Raw genomic sequence first — 25,400 nt, forward strand, 5'->3', positions numbered from 1 at the left:
TGACATCAACAGCATTGTGCTACACAGCATAGTATTGTAGGCTTACAAACCCTGACTCAATGCTTGAACTGATTTAGTTGGATTTGAAACACATTTCTTGGATGCGATTTGTCCGATCTGCTGTTGAAGAAGCTTTAATCACTGTGAGACAGAGATATATTTTATCCCTCGTTGATTAAAAAAAATATTCAGCAGAAGGGTTGATTCATGGAGCAGAGAGGGTGAGTAGCTCCCTCGTGGCAAATTGCACCCTGATTACATAAAAACATGTTCTCGCAGAGTACATTACTGTGCCCCGACAGACTTAGATTTGAACAAAGGTCTGTCACCTCAATTCTGAATCAGACCTCACATTAACTTCGATTAGCTCTCACACGCTTCTTTTATCCTCACTGTTCTGTGCCCGCGGAGCTGTCAATCGAGGCCAGAAGGTGCGAGAATCCCTGCCAACAGAATCAACCAATTTACCTTTTCCCACTGCAAACACGGGAGACATTTTAAACCCTGGCAGGAAAAAGCAGCCCGTTTACTGACCCCACTCGACAAGAGGGGAGTCGCAGCAGGCTAAACACACGGGACGAGTGTCTTCTAATTACACGAAAACAGACTGACAGCACTTTATCTGCATATTAAATATGCTGCTCGAGCAACCTTTGAAGATCAAACATCAAGCGTTTGTATTCAGGAGAGCCGCGATTCAAAGTTCAAGGTGAGGTGAAGCAGTTGGCTGCGTTTTTCTGTATGAGTGAGGATACCTTCACATATATATATAATACTATGTGGATCATTATATTCAGCTGAATGTAACATCTTTCTTTGATTCGTTTGAACCAAGGTTATTTGGCCTATGTCCTTGGTTGAACAGTTTGTAGGATTCTCTCAATCATATTACAGCTCAGTGAGCAGCACCACCCCATAGGAATATTTATGGCTTTTGGAAGAATATTCACTAAGATAAATAGCTTTGAAATGTATTTTTTTTTTCAGCTATCAAATGGCTCCAGTAACTTTGATGTGACTTGACACTGGTGCGGAAGGATCTCTTTGCTTTCCAGGAACTAAAATTTATGTCTTCTCTGTTCCTGTCGCTTCTGAGAAACACTGTATAAGAAACAATAAATACACTTTTATAATCATCAAATTACAGTGCACTTAACAATAATTAATGGTAGATTACTGGCAAACAGACTAATTTGTAATTTATCACAAAATAAAACTGCAAAAACAGAAATCATGTTGTTACTTTGCGTTCAGATCGATTGCATTATTAGTCTCGGACTTTATTATTACATTTGCATTTCTGTGAGTGAAGCGCAGATTCATTAGTAATCCAATATGGGATGATTTGACCCCATCTGCAGTGTTGTGGTTCATCATTTTATACACAGTAACATGTACATTTTTGTATTTTCCAATTTTACTGAATCCTTTCCAATAAAGAGATGTACTGCAACACGAAAGAACACAAAATGGTGGCTGGACACATTAATCCATGTCACTATGAAGGAAACGGGTTTGGGATGGGCAATATTGAGTGTGAGGGTCACAAAAAAACATTTATTTCATTCTGATTGAGCTCATCTACCACAAGGACTCAGAAGAATCATTGCTGCTAATTGAATGAAAAGCAAAGCGCTAATTTTCTGTCTCTTCTTTTAATCAACATGCAGGCGCAAGATATATATATTTTTTTTATTACCTTAAAGTATATTCAGTAATTTTGGTTGTTTTGCCATTCTATAATTATCTGTAAGACTGGTACTTTATTAATTATTGGAAGTTGAGGAGCTAGAAAGTACAAATTATATCTGGGATCAGTTAATTTTATATTTGCTCAAACGATATTAAAAGATTGCTATACTAACTAACACATTTGCTTCTTGGTTCACTAAAACCTAGTTCCATTATGGACGACTGCCACATTTGAGTGAACATAACAAATGGGAGCATCCTTCTGTACACACCCGAGTGCGACTTTCAGCATCTTGGCCTGTGTCGGGGCTTCTCTCTGTGGCAGCGGGACCAAAGTCCAAGGGGATCAGCTCATAATCCGCAGCCCCTTCAGGCACGGGCAGCACAGATAAAGGCATTGCGCAGTTTCAAGATCATATCCCTCAGTGTGACCTGTAAACCCACTGAGCTGTCTCACACTAGTCAACAAAGATGCACTTCAAAAAGCACACGATCCACACTGTCGGACGGATGAACACGGCACGGCGAGGGAGCTCAGCTGTGGGGAGCCAGGCATAAAATCAAACACCCGGCACTTCATCTCAAACACAGCAACATTTAGTGTTTCTGCTGAGAAACACTGAGATAAGTCAATAGTTATCAGATTATCAAGTTGGACTTTCCCAACTTCAAAACAGATGGGCCCTTTTTTTTTCTTTGACTCTTTAGCCTTACAGATTGAACAGAAATTTCTTTCTGACGCCGTGCTGATTTGAAATTCCGACTTGGACATTTATATTTCATTGTAACCCGGATTTAAAGAGAATTATTGATTGAGAGACGTTTGACAGGCATATTCTTGGCCTCCACGCATAAAATCAGCATGTAATTCTGCAATCACTTTTCAAAATCCATGTTACACATCCCCACAAAAGGTGCGCATGAGTGCATGTGAGAGACAAACTCTCTAATTATTTCAGCAGGCTTGCCATGACACTTGACAGACATTAATTTCCCCACTCATCACACTGGTGCAGGCAGGCTGCAGCCATATCTGTCGACTCTGCACATTACCTCCAATATTAAAACGTGCCATTCAAAGGCTAATGCTCTAAATATGCCACATCTACATAATAGGAACAAATAAGCAACAACAAAAAAAAAAAAAAACACATTGCATTTTCAATATGCCCCCTCCTGAAAGCTTATTACACACAGGGATGTGGATAACAAGGTGTCATTCACTTGTGAGTGTTGGTGTTTTCTCTGCACGTCAGCACTCGTGCGTGTGCAGATGTCAAAGGCTGCGTGTCACTGAATGCTTTCTTTGTGTCACTACGACTGGCGCCTCTCCTGGCAACAGTCCAATACGGCCTTCGCTCCACTAAATATGAGCGATACTGCTGGGGGGGAGAAGATGGCTGTAGGGGGAGCAACATCATGTGACAACTGTGTCACGTTATTTCATCATCGATAAGATTCTCATTAGGCCCTTTCTGACCGATAAAAATCACATTTTCAGGACAGAGTGGAGTGGGATGCTGGGGCTTGTCTGTACAGAAAAAAAAAAATAAATAAATAAAAGAAATGTGGAGGCACAGCTGGTGATTTTTTTAAACTGTTGCTCCTGCATCTAAGGTAGCAGCGAAAGTATCTGGAACAGATTACGTTCAGTAATTGCTTGTGATTTATTCAAAGGAAGCCGAGCGCCAGTCTCTAATGACTCAACCAAGGATTGTGTTGCCAGGACTTGTACTCCTTACCATCGACGTGCGAACTGAAATACTGGGCAAAACGGAGCTAAGCTACAAAAAAAAAGAATTTTTTAAATGAAAAAAAAAATCTTGTTTGGGAGAGGAAGAAAAAAACCGACCCATTCACTGTCACAGCTGCCCTTCACACATGGTTTGAGATACATGGAGTAAATCTGACAGAAGATGCAACAGCCGGCTTCGCTCCATCCCCCCCGTTTCCACCACAAACAGTGCAACATGCACACAAAGCCACAACAGTAACATCTGCCCCACAGAGGGACACATTTGTTTGTCATGCAGCGCAGCCTTCAATCATGACAGAAAACACAAGTGAAACAAGAACATCTTAGGCCCTGCAAAAAACCAAACAAATAAAAAGATGCTGTCCAAAAAAAAAAAAAAAAAAAAAAAAAAAAAGAAGAAATCTAAAGTCCATTCTCATTCCCAGGTATTTCACTTCAAAGATTTACTGTCTTAAGGTGGAATCACGCCACATTGTGCTGGAGACACATGAACAAATAATGCAAAGTTACACAGAAAATAAATATCCTTGGTTCAGAGGACTGAACCCACATTTGATCTCCAAAGATTCCTTGGCTACAAGATCTTAAATATTTATAGACTTTAACTCAAGTACTCATGCTCGAAAATTCGTGCCCAGACTTACAAGAGAGGAGCTGAGAGGCTTTCTTTTCCTAATTAAACACTCTCATGGGCACGGAGTTCACTTTTCAATAAAAAGCAAACAAAAACACAAAGTTTCCTCAGGGCATCGCTGAACAAAGATCGTTCTCACAGATCTTTAGCCGCTAACTGTTTGATCAATATCCAGTCTTCATTTAAAAAGCTTCTATTTGCTGGTGAACGTGGTGTTGCAGAGCCTGTACTTCCTCGGCGAGCTGAAGCAGCCTCACTTTACTCGTGCTCCGCTGATTAATCGGTGAGCCATAAAAGCCTTGCTGACCTCCAGCTGCACCGCGTGCTCCTGCAGCTGTACAGTGAAGAACAATAAAGACCTGCAGCAGGTGGTGAGCGAGGCTGAGCACATCATAAGCAGGCCACTCTCTCCCCGCGGGGAGATTCACACTGATCAACTTTAAAAGAAGGCCACTTGTATTTTAATGGACCCCGCCCATCCTGGCAATCACTAGCCACTTGTATCAAGAAGCAAAAAAATTAATAAATAAAAAGTTCACATTGCTTGAAATCCCGGAGGTTCCACCTCCTTATAACTCCCAGTAGTATATCAATCTCAGTCGCCTTTGCTGAATCAGCAGTATGTGCTGCTCATTCATCAGTGACAGCAGACCTTCAGTACTTTTTGATCATCTCTCCCTCCCACCGCTGCCTGACAGCACTCAGGCCTTCAACTCAATGAATTTAAAGGCCCATCTTTTGCAGAAAGATCTCGTCAAGCTGCAGGGGAAAAAAAAGCAAAAAAAAAAAAAAAGCAGAGGCTGCATCTTCTGATGTTGAAGCACCCAGCAGTTTGTGTTTTTTAAGTAAACCACAATATTTTTCCATCTGCCATCCACAAAAAGACTACTTTTGGATATAATGAGATAGAAAAAGCGTCTTGTAGTTCATAGCCGCTGGCCGTCTCTGACAGTCTCTCTGGCCTAATGGCTGGCAGATAAAGTTCAGAACAGCCATCTTAAACAAACTCTTGACCAATTTGAGCCTACGCGTGGAGTCAGCAGCTTTTGTAACCATCTCGCTCATTGCTTATGGCGCCGGAATCTTTCCGCCTTACCTCCTCTGAGCTCATGCATCCAAATTTGGGTTTCCTCCCACATTGTCTCCATACAGGCTGTAAATACACAAAGGTATGCGGCGCCATCCATTCTTAGCCTATGCAAAGGACAATACCTGTCTCCTTTTTCTTTGTTGGGAACAAAGACAAGTTCCCTTTTCAAAACTGAGCACACAGATTACAGACCAGCACTTGAAAACCTTTATTGATGTCTAGGAGGCAGAGAGGGAAATTAAGGTGTTGCCTGACTGTGTGCGCTCTGTGGAATATTGTGCCAACAACAAGTGCCAATGGGTAATTGGCAAACCTCTTACTTGTTCGGACATTTTTCCAATTTCTCGAGTGAGGCAGTGCCGCTTGAGTCCATTCAGTGTATAGTATCAGTGCTTTGAATATCTGAGCACATAGATCTCACAGGCTTGCTGGGTAACAACATCCTCCAGACTGCAGCATAACATTTTGTGACTTATCATTCACTCTGTGGGTTACTAACTCAATCTTTATATTGCCAATAATGTCATAAGATAATACAGGTTTGCCTCGCTGGGGATATCTCACACACGCTCACTTGTATCAAATGTATAAACACATGCAGAGGATTGTGAAAACATTTATGGCTGTAACTGCATGACTATCGATTCTTCTTCCATTTCATAATTGCTTCTGAGGTTGAGATGCGACATTCACTCAGTAGCAGGATCAGGACTCACATTTTCCTCTCTCAACACATGGGTACAGTAATTAGAAGGGGATGGAGCTGCACTAACTAAAGAAATCGTTGCATGAATATGCAAATCACCAGCAAGGAAAGTTTCACCACTGCAGTTTGCATTAATAGCTCGGAGGTAATAAATTATAGTTGTGTGTGTCAGTGAACCGAACCTCATTATAAATAGCTTCCTCATAGCCGTGATAAGTCAACACTTTTCAGTATAATGTATGCCATTTTCAGCAGAATGGATGAACAGAGCAGGTGCAAGGATGGCTTTCCAAATTAATGGCTGGATGAATAAAAGCAGTAAAACAAACAAAAACATCGTGAGGATGAGAGGAGAAAAAAAAAAGGCAATCTGACACAAATTTTGTCACATACTGAAAATCATTGCAAAAGCTTATCTCATGCAAATTACAACTACTTAAATAGGCCCGCGCCCGGCTTGCGGGAATCTGATTGCAGCTCAACATGCATAATTCACCGCTTAGTAATTACAACTCGTATTTAAAGCAAAGCACGAAAGCGACATCAGCACAGAGAAGGAAAAAAAAACAAAAAAAAAAACCGTCTTCTGCGCGTGATGGAGCCTTAATGATGCCGCGTGAAACTCACATCGATGGTTGCGACGCTTCCGTTTGTACATGGTCATTATGTAGGGGTCCAGCTTTGCGCTCGTGCGGGTGTCAGAGGGACGGAGAGCGTGAGGGATCGTGCGTGCTGCGATACTTTGTAACTAGAAATAAATGAGACGCTCAGACGGAGAACAGGAGGCGCTTCTGGAGCGAGGACCGTACCAAGTTCAGGGAGGGGGGTTGGCGGCGCGGCTCATCCGCAAACACCACCGGGCACTACCGCTCACAAAGAAAGTCTCACAAACGGAGATTAAAGTGGCAAAAATTTGTTTACAAACTTTCAGATTGACTTTAATCGTAGCTATCTTTTTTTTTTTTTTTTTTATCAGAGCAAGTTGTCTTTTCTAACCCCCCCCCCCCCCCCCCCCCCAAAAAAAACCCCAACTAATTCCACCCTGATCGTAACCATCTGAATTTAGAATAAAATCCCATATTGGTCTTCACTGTATTTCAATGACATGTTTTCTAACTCACTTTAGCTCAGGAACCACATATATTCTGATTTGATCTCAAAAGGCCCATTGGTTGTAAAAGAAAATGTAGTTGAATACATCGTTTCTTCATCTTTATCAAATTATTAGACATAATGTTCTTTGGCTGTTCCCATTAAAAGCACAACTCTTCTCTTATTTGTAACAGGCTTTAATCCAAATCTTTTGCAGGTCTTTATGTGTAGACTGTAACTGCACAAAAGCTTAAAAACAAGTACAGTCATTAACACGTGTGGTTAAATATACGTTATGGGTTTCCCTTTGTCTTTAATGTGGGTACTATTCAAAAATTCAATCAAACTTTATCTGTGCCTGCCTCTTATGTGTGCAATAATGTATGAATGATGACAACTTCAAATGTTTATCTTCATCTTACTGTGAGTACATTCTGAGAAAGTCTACATATAATTTATTATCTTTATATCAAACATTAACGACTTGACCTTTTTAGAGAAGAAGGCGCATTGTGTTGTTTCAACAATGCCTTTTGGTGCAAAATCCATCCATCTAATTTCTATACTGGGCATTGTCTATACAGTTGGTAACAGTGGTCGAGCCTGGATTGTTCACTAGTCCATCACAAGACAATCACATTCGCTCCAAATCACTACAGACAATTCAGAATCACCAATTATCCTAAAATAGATGTTTCATTTTGCTTGCGGGAAGAAACTGGAATACCTGGAGGAAACCTAAGCATGCACAGAGTGAACATACAAACTCTGTGCAGACAGACACACATTTTTTTTTTGTCTCACTTGGAATTGTGTTGCAACCCAAGATTTAGAATCCAGTCTGCCACAGTGTTCCTCTTCAGGGCTAATGTTGACAGCATGCAATTTTCACAATTTCATCCTCACAGCATGCCTTTGATACTAAAGCTATTCTAGTAGCTACTGGTCTCTCTTGTATCTCTGGCTATTGGCTGTGGTCTCAGTGTTGTTATGCTCACAACTAAAACAGTGAAGCCAAGTGAATTAATAATAATAAAAAACAACTTTTACTTTTAGTTTTATGATTTTTATTCCATGCAGGATGCGAAATCATCCCCCAGGCTGCATGTTTGACACTCATACTAGACCCAATGATGATTGATTTTCAACAGTTTAAAATATGCAAAAAGGGATCCCAAAATACATTTCCACCGGCTGCCAAAAGGTCGAATCAGATTCTTTGGATGACATTCAAGCTGTAACATTGTTGATATTGACTGCATTTTCAATAGAAAAAAAACTGATATTCCAAATGTGTCCTCTCAGGAGTGACTTTCTTTGCCACATAAAACCACAGCTGGTGTATCTGATATTGACATAATGATATTTTGTACAAAAGCCTTAAGTGTGAGTAGCCCCAAGCCTGTAAGAGGAAGGAACTGTTTTGTTTTTTAATTCTAGCTGTTAAAACATAATCAAGGTAAGAAGGGCTCTTGGTTATTTTTTAATCAAGGTTTTTTTTCTCTGAAGTCTGTGATCCACGTCAAAATAATTAATGTGTGAAAAATACAACTGTGAAATATTTATTCAAACACTAGGTTCAACAAATGTGATTGTAAAATACTTATTTCCTAGTAAAACACACATATTTGAACACACATTATAAATTCAGTAAACATCAGTGGGTTGTCAGAGGCCTTTGTGCAGTTCTGTTATCTATAAAGTAAACCATCATTGTATATGTGAAAAACGCAGAGTAACATGCCAACATTTCATAATTCTAAAACACGCCCGAAATATTTTATTGGAATTAATTGTGGATACTTAGCAAATCTAAGTCAACTAAACTTTAGCAGCCCTTTTTTTCCTTCACATTCCATAATTTCAATTCTTAATTACCTCATAAGAATGAATCACGGTTATCTAACTGTTTGATTTTTCAGTTTTTTATCAGTTTGTGAATCAGGGACAGAACCTACCACAAACACAGTTATCAAAAAATATTAACTGCAATGTAATTATCTATATTTTAAGGTGAGAATAAAAAAAAAAAAAAGACATTTAAGTAAGGATAGTTCGGCATTGATCTGCACATCACTAGCAGACACAAACATGGACAAACACTGTGTTGCGGTGATTTTGTTTTATTTTTTCGCAAAAGAAACATCAAGTTGCTCATCATAGGTTTTGTAAAATGTGAATTAAATGTGAGCCTTTACAGTTTCAATGTGTGCATTGCACCAATAAAGAGTGAATATTAGGACTTATCATTAGTCCTAATTTTGGGTTTTGTTCTATCTTTTTATTGGGTTTTGCTGAGATTAATACAAAATCAAGGGTCTACATCAGTGGCAGTCAGGGCGGCATCCAGCAGTCCTTAAATGTATTTGTTTTTCTGTGTGGAGTGATTTAATCTTCCTCTGTTCAGGTCACACCTTGTTTCCAACATTGAAAGAGAATCTGACATAAGGGTCAAGTGTTCATAACAACACGTCTCCTCTCTTTTGAGGAGAGATTATTCTCTGAATTAACACAATGCTTTCAGTCATCAGCGAACTACACTCTGCTGCAACATTCAATCTTATTGTATTTTTAGATGTGCAAAAAACAGAAATCCTATTCCGCTCTCCCTCCCACCTCTATGTACTCTTGAGAAAAGGTGCATCTCATCTTACTTGCAAAGGCAAATGTGTTGCTAAGGAGACAAGGATGAGGAATCAGGACAGATGTTGATTTTGTATGATTCATTTCACTATATTGCTTTATTGTTGTGTGGGTTGAAAAAAAACCCAACTTTATTTATTAGTTTCTTTTTTCTTTTTTTTGGCCTGAGACGAATTGAACATTGGAAACAAACAACTTTGAAAGCCAAGCTCATGGAAGTAGCAGGAATTCAATCAATGTGGCTCCTATGAAGCTGCTGCCGCTCCGACATGCCCCAGAATGACAAATGGTCTTCTATATGTTTGTACTTTGAAACTTTGGGAAGATGAAATCCCTCACAGAGGATTTTATGAAAAGGGCAGAATCAAATAGATCAATAGAAAAGATATAAAAACTGCTTCTCGCTTTGGGCTGCGGTTCAGAGTTGTTTTAACAATATTCTCCAAAGCAATGAGACTTCATTCGCTTTACACAGCTGTATTCTTTTAAAAGATGAAAGATAGAAATATGCATAAACACATTACATTCACCAGCAGTGAACGAAGAAACAAAGCTGTATTTTATAGTGTGGGGGGGACCTCTGCTGTTCACCGTGGTTTAATACAACAGACGTCAACGAGCATGTATCCTCAAAGCAGTTCATTCTCCTCTCCTTTTGAATATAATGTTGACATATTTCTCTCTAATGATTTTTTTTTCCATTTAAGCTCTGGTTTGTTTAATAGCCCTTTTAAAACAAAAGGACCTTTTAAAAAAACTACCAACACGCTACATTTCTGAGCAAGGATAGATTCCTCATTTAAAACAGAATGTCATTTTCCTTTTTTTTTTCTTTTTCTTTTTTAGAAATGTACTGTATTGATTGTATGTTCCTCAGTTAATCATGCTGCAGCAGCCTTGTGGTGAATGGCACGGGCTGTTCCGCCAGTGACATGACATTTTCAGTTTGCTTTCAAAATTTTCAAAAGCAGCCTTTGAAATGGAATAAAAACTACTTTCACAACAAATATGTGAAAACAGCTCTGTGAGTCATTGTAATTCAAATAAGGGCGTTCAGTTACTTGATTAAAGATATCTTGTCTGCACAGTGAGCCAATGATGCCACTGTGAATGAAAGCTTCACAAGAAAACTCCTATAAAAGGTTTTATGCTCTCACTGTGTGCAGGTTCACCATTTTTAACATGCATTTGAGGTAAATGGGTTTGGGATGAATGTGACTGTGTGGTTTTCTGTATCTCTGTGGTTGACTGATAACCTGGATAACTGTTTAATATCTAATATAAATTGTGGCTCTCTTAGTTCATAGTTAAGGATGAAGAGATTTCAAGTATTTCTTTCATTTGTTTGTATTGCACTTTGGTAAGATTCTCATTGCTGTATGAGTTTGCACACTTGATTTGGAGAGAAGCCAAATAAACCCATTGCACAGAAACCACCTGCTTGTGCAACATGAAACAATGTGCTTGCTTTGGCTTTGTTCCCAATTATATTGTTAGAATCTTCAATATTTGTGTTTGAGGAAGGATACAATTCTTCCACATCTTCCTCAATGGACACCACAGTGCCGCCAAACATCAAAAGTGACCAAATCATTTAAAGCCACACTCCTCTTTCCTGCTATCTTGCACCTCAGGTCTGATCACGTGCATTGGATTTTATGGGATAATTGTACAAAGTGAAAAAGGATAAGATGAATGCAGTTTTCAACAACTGGAATTGAATGTTGCGAATTCCCGTGGAAGAACACAGATACCCCCCGTTTTTGAGAAGCTTGTGAAGTCTCAGAAGGACTCAGCACATCATTACCCCTTTAAAGATGTATAGAGCTCTGTAGATTGTCTTCTGTAATTTGAAACACACGGCCTGTTAACAAATGACCCTCATTTATGGCTGAAATTGAGGCAAGCAGAAGATGCCCAAGAGGCAGATTTTCTACATGATAGATATAAATCTGCTCCAGCCAGCACATCCCACTGGCCTATAACTTAGATTCTGTCTCAGCTCATTAGACAGCCGCTGCTTTTGGCACTGAGTGATTGCAATAGTATCTCGTGTTTCGACCAATGGCACTGCTGAGCAGTCTGATGGGGAATGATGTCTAATCACTTTGGTAATATGTTGTTTATGAAGCCCAAAACACCCAAATGTGGATATAAGCTAATGTGACAAAACTGGAAAACAAAACAAACCCCTGAAGAGGGTAAAACAGATGGATGAACCCTCTTGAAGCTTATGCATGCAGATTATTTTTATTTACTCAACGGTCATGAGTTCAGATGATTCCATCCATCCATCCATCCATCCATCCATCCATCCATCCATCCATCCATCCATCCATCCATCCATCCATCCATCCATCCATCCATCCATCCATCCATCCATCCATCCGTCCATTAACAGAGAAAAAGGGCCCCTTGAGGATATTTCAGCGGGACATAATCTGAATTAACATATCACTGAATGTGGAACAAAAATCTAAATTAAGCTGCACTCCTGTTGCTGGTCGTCACTGTTTAGATTAAACCCTATGAGCAAAAACTGTAGGAAGCGTCCCTCCACTTGCAGAAGCGATTGCGATCCAATCATGGCAAATTGCGCACTCTAGTGGAGAACACGCAGCATGACAGCAAATGCTGCTTTCCACTTAAGCTGTTTTTGTAGCACATCGCTTTCTTTCTTCTCTTCACTGCAGAAATAATATAATATAAAGATGTGGCTGTAAATGAAAGCGGGCTGATTAAAGAAGCCATGATGATTTTATATGCACAAGTGGATTTTCCTGGCTGGCTGATTAAGTCCCACATTTAAATGAGTCTGCCTCAGATACTGTTTCTTTCAGTAATCAGTGTCATTGGGTCTGTTTGGAGAATTTGTCACCTAGTGTGTTTTCATAATTTCCCATTTAAGGAGATATCTCTCTGTGTTGGCACATAATTACTTTGCAATCTAAATCCACAGAGGTGGTGTAACACCATTTCTAGAGAGGATTTAATTACCTCATGACATTGAAATGTTTTATTTCTGGGAATTAGAGAAAATATGTATTCAAGTGGGTTTTTTCCCCTGCTTTTCATGGGTGACAGGATGCTTATGATCTGCTCCTTTTAATTGAATTCTGCTTACAAATAACAATGCTGACCAAAATCACACCAACAAAGCTGTGTGAAATACACATATATTCACAAATATTAAAAAACAAACAAGATACATTATGCACAGACATCGTCAAGGCTTAAGTCAGAAAAACAAAATAGGAAACACTCAACATTACCAGTAAGTACATCCTTCTATCTATCTATCTATCCATCCATCCATCCATCCATCCATCCATCCATCCCAAGTACGATATCCATTCAGGCTTGCTTTAAACGCCTCTCCTCCCTCAGATTTTCTTCTATCCTTTCTTATGTCACTCATTCTCTCTCTCTCTCTCTCTCTCTCTCTCTCTCTCCTCTCTCTCCTCACTCTCTCTCTCTCTCTCTCTCTCTCTCTCTCTCTCTCTCTCTCTCTCTCTCGTCTCTCTCTCTCTCTCTCTCTCTCTCTCTCCTCTCTCTCTCTCTCTCTCTCTCTCTCTCCATCTGCCAGGGTCAGCAGAGTGCAAAGAATCACATTAAGAAGTATTCAAATGTTCAACCAGTCGCAATTGCTATTCATACAAGCATTAAAGGCTGCCAAATCTAATTCAGCTATGACGCTATCAGTGCCACAGCCGCTCACCCAGTCAGCAGAGATAATACAAACCGCACAGGGTGGCGGGGGGTTAGAAAAATCCAATACTCAGACAATAATGTCTCCTGGATGTAATGGAGCCACAACTGAGTGAACCATTGCCCACTGAACGATTTCACCCAGAGAAAGGTGGGGGGAAGGAGAAAGCCAGACTGATGGATTTCACTTCATTTCTTATTCTTCTTTGTGTATCTGAGATTAACAAGGCTGTAAATTCTTTGACACGAGGTGAAAAGTGGTGCTCGTGAAGAGGTGAGTGATTAATGTCCGGAGGATGATAAATGGCAGATTGTCAGCTTTGCCTTTAAAATAAAGACCTCCCTGAGACCAGAGTGCACTTCATAAGTATTGTTCTGACTGGTTGATTAGAAATGGGTGAAGGCGTGGAGGTGATCAGCATCTGTAATGTTCCTTCTCAGGAGACATTGACTCTATTGCAGTTGCACCTGCTGTTGCTACTGCTTAACTTTACTCTTTTTTGTTTTGATGCAGATCAAGGACACAGCAACGAACAACAAAAAACTTTTTCCAATTCAAAAACTTCCGTTTTCCCCCTGTTGCCAACACATTGAGAAATATGTCAATTAAAGAGATTAAAGCCATCATAGTTTTATTACTGCATGTGAATGAAATCACCTGACCCCCATAAACATTAGCAACAGTAATGTTTGCTTCCCCACAGATGCATGATCACAGTTAAAACAGGTGGCATTATAAAAGATTCTTCTCACTTCTCTAAAGAGCAAACTCTACTTGATATTCTCCTCTTGTCTGCTACTGTTTGGAAGAAAATAGCTATCATTAGGAACAGCCTTCCTCGGTGCATAAGACCTCGGATCGCACCGAGAGAATCATTTCTATGCGGTACAGAGCATTCTGCACGAGCAGATTGCAAAGCCCCGAGCTGTTGCTCAGAAACTATGCACACGACAAAATGAGTTTGCGAGGACCGTCATCAGACCAGATGATTTACAGACATCTGGCCAATAGAGCCCCAAGGTGATCGTGGATAATACTCATGTTTCTGTTCTTTTTGGAGTTCGCATGTTCTTCCTGTGTGTGCTTGGGTGTTCCCGGGTACTCCTCACATAGTCCTAAAACGTGCGTTAATCGATGATTGACCATAGGTGTAAATGTGTGCCACTGTTTGTCTCTTTGTGTGTGCTCTGTGATGGACTGGATTCCGGTCCATAGTGTACCCTGCCTTTACCCACAGTGAGCTGGAGAGGGCTCCAGCCCACTGTGACCATGAGCTGGATAAAGAATTCAGTCTTTTAAGGAAGCTGCAGTGTAGATGATGTAAATGGAATAAAAAAACAAAACAAACAAACAACATACAAATCTATCCACATTGCTCGCTTTTTCTCTAATTAATAGCACAGCACTGTCAAAAGCTGCTTACTGCAGCTCCGGATGTTTCTGCCTTGACTGAAATAAGTAAGTTAAGATAAGTGAATTTCCATTCACCAATCATCATTCATCTACTGTACCTGCTTTATACTCCATTAATCTTACTAAAAAAATCTTACTTTTTAAATAATCAATGTAATCCATCAGAGGTAAAGTGGCACAGATTATAATGGTCAATATCTTTAAGGGAGAGCTGAATGTTTTTAATTTGTTCAAATACTTGACATCATCTTTTTGTTTTTTACAATCCTGATACAATATATCAGCGAATACATACACATATTTTCTTGTAAGTAATTAAGAACATATTCTTTCATTGTCAGATATTGCAATCTATTAATAGGAATGGAGCATTAACTGTTCAGTTGTTACTTCCTTTTTGTTTTTATAAATAATTGCATGCTAAACTTAGATGTAAAAATGATGGGAACCGATCAAAGATAGTTTAATTAAACCTGTGATCTGTTTTGTATCCAGTTAATCTAAAACATTCTGGACTCATAACATACTGAAACGTGTTAAACCATTGTTTGTTAAGCATGGAGTGGTAATAACAGCGGACAACCACAGTGTGGTGCTCAGTGACCACATAGTGAACAAACTGCCTGCTTAGGCTCGACACACCACATCCTATGACACATATATTCCACATATGAGGAGATGAGACTGATGCTGTCTTGACCCATCAATTCAAACCAAATGAACACTTGATGAATTTTCCCTTTTGTTATAACAAGCTCTCGTCTCGACTGGGGCTCAAATTTCATCTGACAGGACGGCTCCCTCAAGTCAAAGCAATGAAGGCAGCCTATCTTCCCCTGTTAGATGAGGTGCATAAATACAGACAGAGCTCATTAATAATTCTGTCACACAGGTAGGCTACAGACACAACGGTGACACACTTTACGGCTCAAATCTCAGGACTCATCAGCTGCAGTAGCCCACTTAGATATGTTTACATACTCTGCCCCGAAAACTAAGAAGCTTAAGTCTTTGGGGCTGATTTTACATGATGTTCCACTAAGCTTGCACATAGTGGTCCTGTTTTTTGTAGTACTCATCCATCTATCATGTATTACATATTATTTATTTTCATCTAGCACAAGGGCATATAATCTTCTCCTCATACTCACATACAAAATGGACAATCACCATTCCTGCATTTATATAATCAGTGGTTTTGGAGGTTGTTTACAATGTCTTGCTTTCCAACCAAGGCTACCGGCTAATATGGATGTGCGAACAAGCCACAAGGAGTTGTCAAGGTCAGGACTGCTCTTCAAACCAGCTGCCATCGAGTGAAAGCAGCCCCAACCCTCCCCACAAGTGCATAAAGCTTCCGTTTGTGAATTCTTCCTCGGAGACACATAGCAAACGTCTGTGTGTTACGCTTCCTCTCCTTCAACAGATGCAACACGAATGTGGTCATTCTGTCAACTCAGTACAGTGTGCACCTATTAATGAGGATGTCTTTGTTTGCAGCGACGCCACTGAAGGGAGTTTCACTGAGTGAGCAGGCAGTTCTGTATCTTAATCAAACTTACAGCGATTATGTAAAATATTCAGCACATTTTTTACGAAGAGGTCATTTCAGGTGAAAGTCATTCTCCCTGGCTGATTCCCCTAATTAAATCTATAGCAGTCACAGAACGAGGAGAGTCTGATAAAGGCAAATCAGCTGAGTTTGGGAAAAGACGTTTAGGCTGGGAGATAAGTGAGATTGTGCAAGAAGGGGCAGCAGAAATATCAGGATGATGTACTGGATGCTTCATGTAATGGCCGCATATTCAATTAGACAAATGTTTGTGAGCGGATCTTTTGTCGGGAACAAATCTGTGCCCTCTCAGTTGCAGAATAATCTGTCTAGCTGCTCCCCCGCTCCCTAAAATAGCAACTAGCTTGAGGTCTAGGAAGGCCAAGTGGACAGTTTTGTCATGCACTGCTGCTCTAAACAGTGCTTCAAGTACTTTGGAATGGTTATGGCCTGACTGTAAACTGTGACTGGATGGTGTCAGTGGGGTTACTCCTCGTTGCAGTTCGTGCAAAAGCATCGAATGCGATAAAACTTGAGGTAGTTAACCGTCATTGCGCTATGTGTGACCTTTCACTGGACAGTGGGGCCCAAAGCCATGTCTGGTCCTCCAGCTGTGAGTAAGAATCTCACGAGTGAGTCACAAGCCGTCAGCTTTGCAGCGTAATTAGGATGAAGCAACGAGGAAAGAGTGGGAGGAAAGTACCATGAGAGCACGAGGAGATGGAGGGAGAACGAATGCTAAGTCAAATCAAGAAATGTGAGAGAAGAAGTAAACAAATGAGAGTGCAAGATATTGCTTAGGGTGAGGTTACAGGCTATTTAGTACTGCTATTTTGTTTGTACAGTCCATCTTCATTGAGGGAGTAAAGTCTCTGGTGAGTCTGTCACAATGCTCCTTAATCCACGCACTAAGCAGGGGGAGTCAGAGGGGTTATGCCAGAGAGCACTGTGAGCACGAGTCCACTGAAACGCTCCGGGGTCACAGTAATTATCGCCGCATGTGTAACCACAAGTCACGAACCATTACTCACACAATACGTCACCTTTTATCACCCGGATTTCTCTTCTGTCGGCAGCCTGAGGTGCGCATCGACAATTACGGTGCAAATTAAGAGACAGACATGACTGACTGGATCAATTATTATAAAGTAGTAAAGGGCAGATTTTTCCATCCGGGGCGGGGGTGGGGGGTGAGGGGTGGGATACGTCAGGTCTGTTATTAAAGTCCGTCTGTTTAGCTGATGCTCGGCGCAAAGGTTGCACTGCAGTGGTCTCTGTCATGGCGAGGCTCTGCACCTGACGGGAACACATAGCTTCTCTTGTTGAAGCATTATCTCCCAGCATGCACAGTCAGAACATCTGTAAGAGCACTAATCCTACACAAAACGCTCATTACTCTTGATACACAGACTTACAGATAAAGACAGGCTTCTTGAGTTAATGTTCTTATTATCTTATCATGACCAACATGCATCTCTACTCTACAATGACATAAAAGTGCAGCTCTCAGTTTCAGCAAATGATCTATTCATGTTAGGCAGATCCAGTCTGCATCAGCATGCTTCAAACGTAAAGCTATTCTCTCAATAGTGCAAACAGGCATATTTCATTATGCACAAAGAACAATTATCCAGCCACTCTGTTCTTCCTTATTGGTCCAGTGCTGCTCCCCCTGCTCCCTCTTCTCTTATAGATGGATGTAATATTAATGAACACATCCAGGATGCTTGTTAGGCTCGAAGTTAATCCTGCCTCTCACTGTCCACACAGCTCATCTCAGACTGGGTCCCCATAGGTCTATTTACTAACTGCTATAAGCTAACAGGATGCACGGAAGCTGCAGGGATCCTCGGCGAGCTTAAAGAGAGAAGCACAGCCTCAGATTCTGAGGTGGTTGGTTGGTCAGCTGGAAAATATGAAGACAGGAATGAAAACTGATGTGTCTTCTACTGAGTCATGTCAACATCAGAGCTATTCTTCAGATCCAGATCCTCTCACCAACAGAAGCTGATGTAGTGGTTTTTGCAGAATAAATGCATTCATTAATGCTCTATGACTATGTTTTTTTTCCATTTCATTTACATATTTACTTAGTGGCCTTTCACAGATATATATTATAGTCGTCCTTGAGTGCATTTAGTTTGTGTTTACCACAGACTTTGCTGTGGTAAAACTGATACCAAGGCAGTTCAGAGCAGGCGTTATACTATTGAATCACATCTCATTGCAGATTTTGCTGGTCATCCTATTGATGGCTATGGGAGGAGTGAGCCACAGGAAATGTTCTCCATGTCCTCCACTTTGGCTGGTGTCAAGCTGTCACTGCTACGGCGCAGGGCGAGGAATCAGTGGATAAAGGTATGCAGCTGTGACTGTTGGGATGTGGATGTTCTGACAGAGTTCACTGATTCCGAGAGGAGATGAAATTTCCATACTGGCAGAGTCTGCTTCTCCTTGCTGTGTGACATCGTTTACCAGACCTGAGGAAACAATAGTCTGAACACATAGTTTTGTGAAAGAAGCCGTGGTTCAACCCTAACTGGACATTTCTGCTTTGCTAAAAAGAAACATACTCAGCTTTTTGTTATTACACAAGAGGGACATATCTGTACAGGAAGCCAGCACCTGTCTAAAATAATTAAAAAGACGTTGAGTATGCAATTTATTTGAATTTCTCAAAACTGAGGATGAATAAAAAAACATATTCACTGTTGAGTCAAAACATTCTGACCACATGCCTGATATTTTGTGCTCTACTTCTTGCTGCCATAAAAAGTGCTTACACACTGAAATTGTGCTGTTGTATCTGGCATCAAGATGTTAAGGCCTGGAAAGTGCAAGGTGGTACCTGTACTTTGCTGGTTCAGTGATTTTTGTTCTCTTTTGTTCCTATCACTAACAGAAACATAACATTGCAGACCGGGAACACGTGAGAAAAGATGCAATGTTGGAGATACAGAGACTGAGTCGACCAGCCGTCACACACTTGGCCCTTTTCAGATTTGCTAACATTTCTCGGTTTTTCCTGCTTCTAACAAACAAATCAACTTCAAGGACAAAACGTTCACTTCCTAAAATATCCCACCCACTAACTGGCAAGACGAAGATTAAATCAGTGTTAATTACTTGTTAACACAGAAATGTAACGGCTGAATTATTTTTCGATATGTGTGGTGGTGATTTAAACATTTTTTTAATGAAAATATAGTAAAGAATTTAAAATATGTTGTTCCTATGTGGTAATCATACAAATTAAATGAACTGCTGTCGGTGCATAAATCAATCGTATCATAATTAAAATGCAGACACCTGCAGGGAGAACATGTATAAACAGTGAAACAAGCTTCGCCTGCACACATGAACATATGCTTCTGTCCCTCAATCCCACCCACACGCACACTCACACACACACACACACACACACACACACACACACACACACACACACACACACACACACACACACACACACACACACACACACACACACACACACACACACACACACACACACACACACACACACACACACACACACACACACACACACACACACACCATCCATAAATACACACACAAATTGCTGAGGCCCGCTGAGCATGGCGCTCTGTCTCTGATTCACAGCTCAGTGTTTCTCTGCCTTCTGAACCCAGGTTTCTAATCAGAGAATTAGTCACCAATTTCCCTGCCAAAATCCACACAGTAATCCATCTCACTTTGTCCACACTGTGGCTCATGCCACACCAAAGCATTTGTCAGTATGTATGAAACAGAGAAAGAGAGCGTGAGATAGAGAGAGGGACAGAATAGGGATAGACAGAAAGAAGAAAAGAGATCCTGGCAGCTGGGGAAAATGTGATTCTTGAGTATCCTGTGTGGCTTTACTAAAGCCTATTAAGTACGCAATGACCAACTTCAAGTTTCTACTCTATTGTTTCAACATTGTCTTGTTCTCTGAAAAGCTTCGATATATCTTTTGCCATGCAGGCCACACTGCTGGTGGCATCATATGGCTGTGAGCCTGTTCTACTGTGTACCCGATGTTATGGATGCTGTTGTCAGACGCTGGGTCAGGCTAACAGCGCATTCAATGTCCGGCCCCGTCTCTCACTGCGTGATTAATGAGGGGGGAGACGGACAACCAGGATGCATTCTAATCACCTACAAGGACAAGGGAAGATATGGGAGGAGAGACATAGAGGTGTAAAGAGAAAGACAAAGATTCTATGTTGATATTATAATTTGCTTGCAATGTTTCTTTCAGGGACAAACCGGAATTCCCCGCTGTTATTCACAGATACAAGCACACATGATCAGAGACACTGAATATCCTGACAGCCTCAGAAGCAAACGCAGGGACATGACAGATAGAGAGGGGCCTTACGGGGTTAGGTTTGGCAAGGTTCATTCCAGTGGATCAGGAGGAATTGGCCCATCTCGTTGCATACTGCAATACCCGGAGGGCCTCTCACTCACGATTGTTCATGCTTCTAAACCTGGCTCTCAAAATAAAGTTACTGAACTGTGCAGTTATTGTAGACATAGCTGGAATTATCTATGCAAATTTCAAAGTGAGTGCGAGCCTGTGAATACTAATAGTGAAGGATGGGAAGAATTATAGCAGCCAGGTGGAGACAACGCAAGAGGATTGGTTTGGAGAGACATTAAAGGAAAAAAAAAACAAAAAAAAAACCTTGATATTCACTTACATTTTTAAGCCTGGGATATTCAGGGGATTCGTGGAGTCAAGTGTATTTTGTGAAGAGTTGCAATTAGTTTTAAAATCTCATTAGCCTCATTATTTCTTCCTGTGAGTTCCATATTTTGTGATTGATTTTGAGTCTTCCCGCTATGTGTACTTCTATTTCTGTGAGTTTTTTATTAAGCTGTCCACAGACAAGTAATTTCAAGTTAATTTTAATGTCACATGGTGTGATAGGGGGTCTAATAAACCCTTGGGTGCAAGGTAAGGTAATATATATGAAAATAGGTTTGGGGTAGTTGAGGATGTTTGATTTGAACAGTTTCCAAATGCATGAAACTGGAGGCAGGAGGTAAAAACAGCACAATCTTAACTCTTGGTCAGCATATTATCGAATAAAGAAAAGCCAGATAGCAGATGTTCAAAAACACATAGAGCAAGCAAAATAAAAGAAGAAAAAAAAATCCCAAATCAAGAGAACGAAGCAAATAAAAACAACAACAACCTTAGGGTAACACCAGAAAAAGATAACAAGCAATGAAGAACAAGGAAGAACAAATAAGCATATAAAACTGGTAACTGTAATGGGAAAAGGCAGGTTAAAAATAAACATGAAGGTCTGACTGAATGCTAAGATGCACATAGAGAGGAAACTATTCTATTTTCACCCAGACTTAAAACATAGCGCAAGAATACTTGATATTTGGATAAATTTGTGCCAAAAGTGGCCATCTGTGCACCTACAGGTGCTGCTAATCTTAAAATAAGTTGTGATCAGGTGCATTGCTATCTTAAGGCAGCAAAAACAACTGGGCTATTAACCAACTAAAAGCAGATGGTGCTGTGTTTATTTTAGATGTTCGTACCACAAATTATACATACTCTACTAATGACACACAACAGTTGTGACCAGGGCCTGAAGTTGCTCACTTGCTTTCGGCAGTTATTTTTGACTCTTTCTGCTAAGTTCATAAACTACCTGCAGCATCCTGGAACAGCAGGATGTTTATGTGCACCTGACACATAAAAAGAGACAGTTGTGTGTATTATGCGTGCAGCACAACCGCAGCTGTAAATGATCAAAGTCAGGAGTACTGGATACACTAAGATCTGATAGCAGCTCTATGTATTACACTTTATTTTAGACGAGTCAGCTGTCATCCATTTACTGTTTGTTACACAGTGGTTGAGTGCACGCTCCCACGGTTCGTCAGCAAACTCACTCACATTAGCAGTGCAGCGGGATACTTAGCATGTTCTGAAATGAACAGAGATATTTTAGTGTAATTCCTTTGAAACGCATGTACTGTCCACTCAGTTCAGACCCTCACTGCTTTATTATTCTATTATCTTAAATGAACAGACAATAAATAAAAAGTGTGTTAAAGATGACCGTAACAGTGCACAGTATGTCATAACCAATAGCTACAAGTCAAGCTAGAATACACATAACACATAACAAGTGTACAATGTGATATTATTTTGGCAAAAAATTGTAAAACCAATAATGCAGCAGACAAATCTACTAAATTTAACAAGCAAGTTGATTAATTATGCAATACCTCTGTGTACCACTAGATGATATAAATATTTACTTCACATTTCTTCAGTAGAAGGTCAGAACCAGCAGCCGCCGATTGTAATACAAGCAAGAAACTTCTGGTAACAGCAAACTACATAGACTTTAAGGAACAGCCACTCATTACTGCCACCCAGTGTGCTAAAAGCGTCTCTCTCTGAAGCATATATAACGCCCCTTTAAATACTGATTTAAAATAGTTCAGCTTTTATAATCAGCAGGCTATACTGAACGAACCCAAAGAGTCAGAAACCCATCCATGGATCTTCTGTACTGCTTTAATCTGTGCAGGGTCGCACAGCGCTAAAGGTGAGTGCAGGGTCTGGACAGATCACCAGTCCATCATTTTTTTAGGATCCTCCTTTTAATTTCATTTCATGTTACTATTTTACTCTTCCATTTTATATGTAAGTCTTCAGCGTTTCCTCAGTTGGGTCCAGTCCTGGCGGTGCTGCCCACTATGACCAGGCGAAGTGCAGGGGTCCATATCACAGCCCTGAAGCAGTGGTGTGGATTCCTCTGCCTGCTCGTGTTCAGCGTTGGTCCCTCGGGTCGCACCATGGTCCTTCACTTGGTTGATCTGTGCTCAGCTACTGGATTTTTGAGCGGGACTCTTTTGAAATCGGATAAGGCACTTTGTGCTACATTGTCTGTATGGAAATTGCCTTCTAAATCCAGGCTGATTGCAGATACACCAATCAATGAATCAGTCTGCCAAACTGACAAAAAAAAATGACAGAGCACAAAGCATTTGAATTGGAGTAGTCAAGTGGCTTCACACTATTATGGTGAAAATACCATAGCTCATATCTTATCCAAGATCCCAATAACACTTGAAAACGTACCTGGCTCAAATTATGTTCCATGCATGAGCAGCATAGAGAGAAAAATAACATTTCAGAAAGCAAATTCCAGATTCTCACCTAACTGGATTCCCTGCCTAAGTTATGATCGCTCTGTAATTTCTGCTGTGATTAAAACATTTTTTTGTTTTTTTTTAATCTTTGATGTTCTTGTGGTTGTGACAGCATCACTTTATGAACACCTTCATCCAACACTTAACATCAAAATGGACCAAAACATATGTCATGTTACTCAGATAAGAGTGTTTGTGGCCACACTTGAAGCGGTTCTCCTTACGCATCCTCATCACTCCTGTCCCTGCTCATTCCTCTCCTTCTTTCCAGTATAGTTTACTTTCTGTGTCCTGTGCTGCTTGCTATGCATCATGTTGGCCCAAAATGACGATTGATTGCAGTGCCACTGCCTTTGTAATCCGCTTAGGATGGATTTTGCATCTAAATCACTTTATTATTTATGTGCCTAACTCTTGCCAATGCCATTTGGAGGCGGTATGATTGGTGATCCATCACACATTATCCTTCAGTGTGGTCATTAATATTGTAATGGGATGGACCTTCACCATGAAACTTCCAGGTAGACGTGAATGCAGATCTCGACATGGAGGGTCAAGAGAAAGAAGATTATCAGGTGTACTCGCTACCAGACAGACTCTCCAGAGATGTTGTTAGTTTGCCCTCTCTCTGCTGCCTGCCTGTCTCTGCTGTGCTCTTCCTCTCCTCTGCTCTCAGGTTGTAAAGCAGCTTGTATCTTCATACGTTGCCTCTCTTAGTATAGGATGTTATTCTATCATTGTCCTTCTCCATCAGGGCTTCAATCACCGCCTGTCAATCACATGTGTTGCCTCAAGGCAGACGCGCACACACAAGCACACAGTGCCACATCAGGACAAAGTTGAAAGAATCCAGCATTCTGAATGAGAAAAACAAGGAGGACAGATGCTCATGGTACCATATGAAGAGCTATGACTCATTTCAAGAGAACACGTCAAAGAGATCTTATGCAAATGCATTTTCATAAAATCTGTGGAAATTTATAAAAAAAAAAACCAACAACCTCAGTTTAATTTCAACTACTATACATAGATGGAACAGTGGCCACAGGCAGTCTGTGTACTGTACAGACTCTGAAAGTCAACATCAACATGATCTGGAGGCTCAAGGAATGCTGGGACAGCTCAGGGCGAAATATCTGTCATTCACTGTGTTTGTGGAGGCCCACCGAGTCCAGTGAATAGTGTGGGGATAGATCTCAGAGGGTGAAGAGAGAAAGGAGTTCATGATGCCTTCAATCATAATGTCACTGTGAGTCACAAGGAATTTCCCAGTCAGCTTTTAGCCAGAGGGGATGGAGCGCACAACAACTACACAACAGAGACACAGAGAAATATTTACTATCAATGTGACTATGCCACCGAGGAGCGATTGAACTTATTATCACTTTCTCTGTGTGATGCTTCATGTGCAAATCTACTTTTGACAACGTCAGAACAGGGAAAGCCTCAGGCCCCATTGGAAATCCCTGCAGTCCCCCAAAGTGTTTTCTGGACTCCAGGACGGGCGGCACTGAGCCACTTAGTTAATATACTCCAGGTTTGAACAATTCCCAGGGATATGCTTTGACAATTTCTAATTGATAGTTAAATAAATGAAAATTTTCTCTAATCTGGCCGTTGTCTTCTTGCCACCTCGATGTAGTGCCACTTGCAGCGTGACTCAGCCTCGTATACGGTTTCACCCACTTCCTCCCTTTATTTGTATTGGATAAAGATGTTTGATTTTCTTTGTTTGAGTTGCACAATTGTGGTAGGCTACTGTTGGCTGTTTGATGAATAACTTTGGCATTGAAAAAAACGAGATATTGAATCAACTCTCTCTCTGTTCATGTTGAAAGATAATTCTGTGTAACAGTAGTTTCAAGCATAAGATTAAACGTTTACCAAAGCAAGAGTTAAAAAATAGGAAAATATCA

At 40.6% G+C, this 25,400-nt stretch overlaps 1 protein-coding gene across 6 annotated transcripts in view; it reads right to left on the reverse strand.

Moving 5' to 3' along the window:
- Nucleotides 1-25,400, reverse strand: part of ralyl (RALY RNA binding protein like) — a 102,680-nt gene that overhangs the window by 26,656 nt on the left and 50,624 nt on the right. Inside the window, exon 1 of one of the 6 annotated variants that reach the window (XM_080489709.1) lies at nt 6,506-6,643. The exons of the other annotated variants lie outside the window; for them this stretch is intronic. Within the exon in view, the coding sequence (XP_080345835.1) occupies nt 6,506-6,542 (37 nt within the window). The 5' untranslated portion in view covers nt 6,543-6,643. Of the gene's footprint in view, nt 1-6,505; nt 6,644-25,400 lie in introns of those variants that run through there. 6 annotated transcript variants of the gene reach the window in all.

The sequence above is a fragment of the Lipophrys pholis genome (genome assembly GCF_963383615.2).
Source record: "Lipophrys pholis genome assembly, chromosome: 20".
Classification (NCBI taxonomy): Eukaryota; Metazoa; Chordata; class Actinopteri; order Blenniiformes; family Blenniidae; genus Lipophrys; species Lipophrys pholis.